Source organism: Lutjanus erythropterus, chromosome 4 (assembly GCF_056507025.1).
Source record: "Lutjanus erythropterus isolate fLutEry1 chromosome 4, fLutEry1.hap2, whole genome shotgun sequence".
In the NCBI taxonomy this organism is placed as follows: Eukaryota; Metazoa; Chordata; class Actinopteri; order Lutjaniformes; family Lutjanidae; genus Lutjanus; species Lutjanus erythropterus.
Genome location: NC_139320.1, coordinates 21165910 through 21172098, shown reverse-complemented (window position 1 = coordinate 21172098; position 6189 = coordinate 21165910). Strand labels below are relative to the sequence as shown.

Below are 6189 nucleotides of genomic sequence, written 5' to 3'. Positions count from 1 at the left end.
AAGAGCAGGTTTACTGAGTTGCTCTGCCTCCTGTTAACACCTCTACCTTCACTGTTATTTCTGGCTCTGCAGATGTAACTATTACAGATGTAGTTATGAAGGAAAGGTGTTAGAAGAGAAGTCGGAGCAGGAGGAAGGAGACTGTGTTGTGTCCTTAAATAACGGGGAATATTAAGGGAGGAGGATGAAGGAGGACAACCACGCACAGCTCTCACCTCCACTCGTCTGCACTGAGCCACGCAAACAACATATACAGTACATTTTCCAAACACTCACTCATAACACACTCAGTTTCAGGACCACCATTATCAAAGTGTATCTCTTTTTACATTCTTATCTTAAGGGATTAAATCGATCGCAACTGGACTGGTAAAATTGTCTTAGAAGACGTTTCGCCTCTCATCCGAGCAGGCTTCATCAGTTCATGCTCATCAGACTAGATAGGACAGCTCTAGTCTGATGAACAGTAGTTGGAATTCAGTTATTTATCCTCTAGGAGAGGCCGCCTCCAGACCAAGAATGGTTTCACTCCCTATTGTGAGGCCTAACGACAGTCGTTTGGGTTGAGTGGGGTGAAACCCCAGTGAGCCAACAACCGTCGTTGGGGGGGTCTCACTCGTTAGTGTTCCATTCTGTTCTAACGATGGTCGTTAGGGGCACCTGGAGCCAGGTGTGGCTGGACTGTGTTGTTGGTTTCTAGAGGCTAAATTATTGAATCTTTTGGGAAGGGATGAAAGGACAGCATTGTAAGTTGGGGATAGGTGGTGTCTTAGGCCTCCCCCTCTGTTCAGGGATGGCTTCTCAACCTTGACATAGATGGCTTCCCTTACTCCTCTTTCAAACCATCTGTCTTCTCTGTCAAGAATATGTACATCTTCGTCCTCAAAAGAGTGTGTTGTCTCTTTGAGGTGTAAGTAAACAGCAGAGTCTTGGCCTGAAGCGTTAGCCCGTCTGTGTTGTGCCATGCGCATACTTAGTTTTTGTTTAGTTTCCCCAATATAAAGGCTGGAGCATTCCTCGCCGCACTGGACCGCATACACCAGATTGTTCTTCTGGGTATGAGGCGTGCGGTCTTTAGGGTGTACCAACCTTTGTCTGAGGGTGTTACCAGGCTTGAAATGTACTGGGATGTTGTGTTTGCTGAAAACCCTTCTGAGTTTCTCAGATAAACCTGAGACATATGGAATGACAATGTTGTTTCGTCTGTCCTTCTTTTCTTTCTCCACCAAAATGTCATTTTTCCTCCTGGAATTAGCCGCGCTTTTTGCAAAGGACCAGCTGGGATAACCACAGGTTTTTAGGGCCTCCCTTAGGTGTTTATGTTCTTTTTCTCTGGCCTGTCGGCTGGTGGGAACATTATCAGCTCTGTGTTGTAGAGTTCTGATAACCCCCAGTTTATGCTCCAGTGGATGGTGTGAGTCAAAAAGTAGGTACTGGTCTGTGTGTGTGGGTTTTCTGTATACCCCAATGTGGAGGCTTCTGTTGTCTCCAATGTGGACGTCACAATCCAAGAAGGGCAACCTGTTGTCTTTGACATCTTCCCGAGTGAACTTGATGTATTCATCCACTGAGTTAATGTGCTCGGTGAAGGCCTGCACTTCTTGTCTTTGGATTTTGACCCATGTGTCATCCACATATCTGTACCAGTGACTTGGTGTTGTTCCCTCAAAGGAGTTTAAAGCCTTTGCTTCCATGTCTTCCATGTACAGATTGGCCACAATGGGGGACACTGGTGAACCCATAGCACAGCCATGTTTTTGCCTATAAAACTTCCCCTTAAATTGAAAATAAGTGGTGTTTAGGCAGCGTTCCAGTAGGCGACAGATCTGATCCGCGTTGAGAGAGGATCTGTTTTGGAGTGTTGTGTCATGTAAGAGCCGTTTTCTCACAGTTTCTACTGCATCCTGAGTTGGAATGCAGGTGAACAAGGATGTGACGTCGAAGGAAACCATTGTTTCATTGTGATCCAGTTTCAGGCCTCTGACTCTATCTACGAAGTCCATAGAGTTTTTGATGTGATGTGGGGTTTTGCCCACAAGGGGTGCTAAGATGTTGGCAACATACTTAGCAATGTTGTATGTCACTGAGTTAATGCTGCTGACAATGGGTCTGAGTGGAGCCCCTTCTTTGTGTATTTTCGGGAGCCCATAAATGCCGGGAATGGTTTCCTGAGGATATAACCGGTGATATTGTAGACGGTCAATAGTTCCTTCTTTTTGTAATTCCTGTAGGTAGTGTATGATTTTCCTCTTGTAACCACTGGTTGGGTCACGTTTTAGGCTCTCGTATGTGTGAGTATCACTGAGAAGCAAGAGGATTTTGTCATGGTAGTTAGTTGTATTGAGAATTACCGTGCATCTCCCCTTATCAGCTGGCAGGATGGTGATGTTCTCATCCTTGCTCAGCGATGCCACAGCTCTTCTTTCCTCGAAAGTGAGGTTGGAAGGGGGGGGCTTGGCATTGGAGAGAGCTGCCGACACTTTCAACCTCAGTTGTTCCCCTTCAGTTTCATTTAGCTTTTAGTTTATCGCCAACTACTCATCACACTTGTCTGTAAAATAAAGACAATAAGGCCATTTCTGCCTCAAGAGTAGACCGAAGTTTAGTTTATAGTTATTCAGAGTTTTATATTCAGAATCAAAGGGGAAAACACTTCTGATCATAGCGATGTGTCCACACATAATCACATGAAAAGAAAAACAGGCCAATCAAAATTACTTACCAGTTTTTGATCTGCTCTATGGTTAGGCCACCATTTCAAGTTCAAAGTAATCTTTATTGTCCCCAAGGGGGGACTGTTGCACAGCTAGCAGCACAGCTACCAATCAACACTCAATAATTCACACATAAAATTATATAACGGTATTCAAAAGGCCAAGAGCAGCAGGGACAGTGAGTTCTTAAACTTGCTGGTCCTGTGCCGTGGCAGATTACTTCTGCCATGATGGAAGCGACCGGACCTCACCGAACAAAGGGTGACGAGGGTCGGCAGGCCTTAACTGGGCCTTCCTGGTGACTTTGTACACACGGGAGAGATCGTTCAAATTTGTGCCTGCAATTTTACTGCACATTCTGAAGATTCTTTCAAACCTGTTCCTTTTTTCAAGGCAAGTGACCCAAACCGGCAAAGGGTAAAACAAACTCAATGAAACAAGAATAAAATATTCTCATAAAAAGAGGTGTCAGCTTTCACAGCAATCATCAGTGTTTGGTTCAAAGGCTAGATTGTTGTCAGTTTGGTTATGCAACTAAAAAGTACTAAAAGATCCCCTTAAATTAAAATAAACAAACACTGGTAGAAGACAGAAAGCAAACTGCAGTCTCAAGTGCTTCAGTCCCACACTTTGGGCACCATCCAACTACCCTAAAGTGGTGAGGACAGTCTTGTTTTGATCTGTGATCTGATCCATCTTACATGTCCAAGACGATCTTTTGTTACTCTTAATGTTATTTTACATCAGGGGACCTACAGCACTCAGCAGCTGCATGCATGTTGGAGTTTGCTGGAGACTTGCCTCAAAGGGTTTTACAATCTGTACAGCAAACAGCACCTCCTATCCTCCTATACGACAGCATCAGTTATTTCTGCATGTGGGCGACAGTTACGTTCAGGTGATAAAGCCCTTTAGTGGCTCTAGCAGTTCTGACAGGAAAGGAGGATGTCAATACAGGGCGACAAAGTTCACGAAGAAAGTAGGTTGGTGAGGATGGATGAGTCAACAAAAAAGATTTTAACACAGGAGGCAGCTCTTTCAAGCCAACAGAAAATGTTGTTTTTCAAAGCACGACGATGATCCTTTCAAAACCTTAAGTGTGGTTATTAATGTATTGCCTCCTAACCTTGACTAAACACTTAGTTTAACTCAAATCATGATCTTTGTCTCAACCTAATCAAGTGTTTTTTTGTGTGTAGCATATTAAAACTTATCCAAAGTGTTACAAAATCATAAAACAGATTCATCAGCAGTGATTTATAACAGGTTTGGAGGACATAGACAAATCATATTGTCAAAAAACACTTCTATGTGTTGTTCTAAACGTCATGGACAAAACAAGGAAGAAACTTCATAAAGAAGAAGGGAGGAGGGATCACCTTTTAATGACAAAAACATGCAGTGTTGTGTGTTCAGAACAGACAGAAGTGAAGTTACAATGTGGAGAAAAACTGGAGAAATAAAACAGACACATAAGAGGCAACTCAAGGACACCATTGGTACAGAGGCAGAGAGGAGACAAGTAACTCCTGGAGGACAAAGATCCAGATCCAAGATGTCTGGAATGAGACATGTCATTGGATCTCTATGTGAGCCAGATCCAATCACAGAGTCCAGTTGGAAGTTAAGTTAATGTGTCCTGGCATAAAAGCTCACTCAGAAAATGCAAGTGCAACACAGACCTGTGCCCCAGAGAGAGAAAAATGAAGCAGAGGGTAAAGATTGAGGGAAGAAAATGAGAGAGAGAGCCTGCTGGGCAGGTCTGTTTAAAATAAAAATAAAAAAACTGAGAATCACAGTGAGGGGAATAAAATAAAAATAGACATTTACCTGGAAGAGAAATAAGAAAAAGAGAAGGGGAAAGAGTCAGGAAAGAGAGGGAGGAGTCACAGATCACACTAGAGGAAGAAGGAGCAGCCATAAATAAAAAAAAAAAACATAAATTTCAGCTTCACATATACCAGTTCTACACTAAAATTAGCATGTATATGCAGTGGGGTTTTTAATGTGAACCCATTTTTCCATCACCATTAGACCAGTGTGCCTTTCTGTTCTTTTTCTGATTTGTTGCAAAAAGTTTTAGTAAACAGTAAAAAACAGCATGGAGGATTACAGGAGTTACTTTTAATATCTTTAACTTCAGTCTCCCTTTCTAACTCAACACAGAGTAATTTCGAACAATCTTCAAGTGCTGCTTAAACAGAGATGGATGGAATTTGTGGCTGAGATGACAAATACCATTTTTTTTTTTTTTTACCAAAGTTAGCCAATTTTAAAAAATGTAGGTAAACTCGCTATAAATAGGCATTTGACTTAATTCCGATTGACAGTAGATGAGCTGCTTTTCTGTTTTTTTTTTTTTGTTTTTTTTCTGTGTTGTTGGAAAGCTGAGAGTAAACTCGTGTGTGCAGGAGAGCAGAGAGGAAGGTGTTTTTTAAAAGTGACTCTGTTCAGCTCTCAGAACTATTGCAGAGTCTAACTGAATCTCTGTGGTTTGAAGTTTAGTTTCTCTCCTGCACCACTGTTCCTACTTTCGAGTATCTGCTTTATTTTACTGTTTCGTGTTTGTTTTCAGCTGGTAGGAGTCGTGTTAAGTGACCGTCAGTGAAAACCCAAAGTTTCTTGATTTGTTTCATAGTTAAAGTTTTTAGATAACAAATTATGTGGACATTTTTATTGTGAAGAATTTGTTGGAAATGATTGCGTTCATCTTCCATGTTACAGCCACTCAACTTAAGACATTGCCATCGGTTGAATACACACCTTCATGCAGGTGCAACTCCACCATTACAAATGTCCTTTACATCATCATCCAGTGGGAAAGGCACTTCAGAGGGACAGATTGAGATTAAAATGCATCGACAGTAATGTTTAGTCATGTAGAGAGCCTTTACCTAAGTCACCTCTTTAAGAACTTGGAATCTTTAGAGGAATATGGATGGAGAGGACAGGAGGGACATTTCCCCTCCAATTATTGCTTTGCTGATATACAACCTGGAGACAGTTTTGACAGTTTTACTGCAGTCGTGAGGCCGGTCATTTCCATGACATTAATGGTTTTCTACAAGTCAGATGACATGACCAAGATGCATCATGACACACATTCACAGTCAATACTAAACCTCACGTCTCTGTCTTATGTAAGCCCGTCATTCGCCAAATTCATTTTCAATCGACATGCATTGTGATCTACTCATATTGCTTTACACCCAGCAGCTCGGGAAGTAATAAATATCCAGTCTTAGGTGTCACAGCCCAGCTTAGTTCAGCTTAAGCTTGGCTCAGTAGAAACTATCCACGTCCCAAAATAGGACTGTGACTGCTATCTTCCCCAAGAGACCAGTGAAACCCATCAAAACAGATCAGAGTTAAAATGCTTCAAGTGTCCAAACTGTTTAATATCCAGCCAGGGCGTCAGTAGGCCATGCCAATGGCGCCTCTCAGTCAGAGCCAGAATGGCGGAGATGAGAGATGG

The 6189-nt window shown here is 42.2% G+C and overlaps 1 protein-coding gene across 1 annotated transcript; it reads right to left on the bottom strand.

The window, feature by feature from the left end:
• Positions 1-341: 341 nt before the first annotated feature.
• On the bottom strand, positions 342-3492 carry LOC146328345 (uncharacterized). The gene is made up of 2 exons (XM_084716287.1): positions 3471-3492; positions 342-2500 (listed from the first exon to the last, which is right to left on the bottom strand). The coding sequence occupies exons 1-2, from the start codon at positions 3490-3492 to the stop codon at positions 651-653; spliced, it is 1872 nt and encodes a 623-aa protein (XP_084572413.1). The 3' UTR covers positions 342-650.
• Between the last annotated feature and the right edge of the window lie 2697 nt (positions 3493-6189).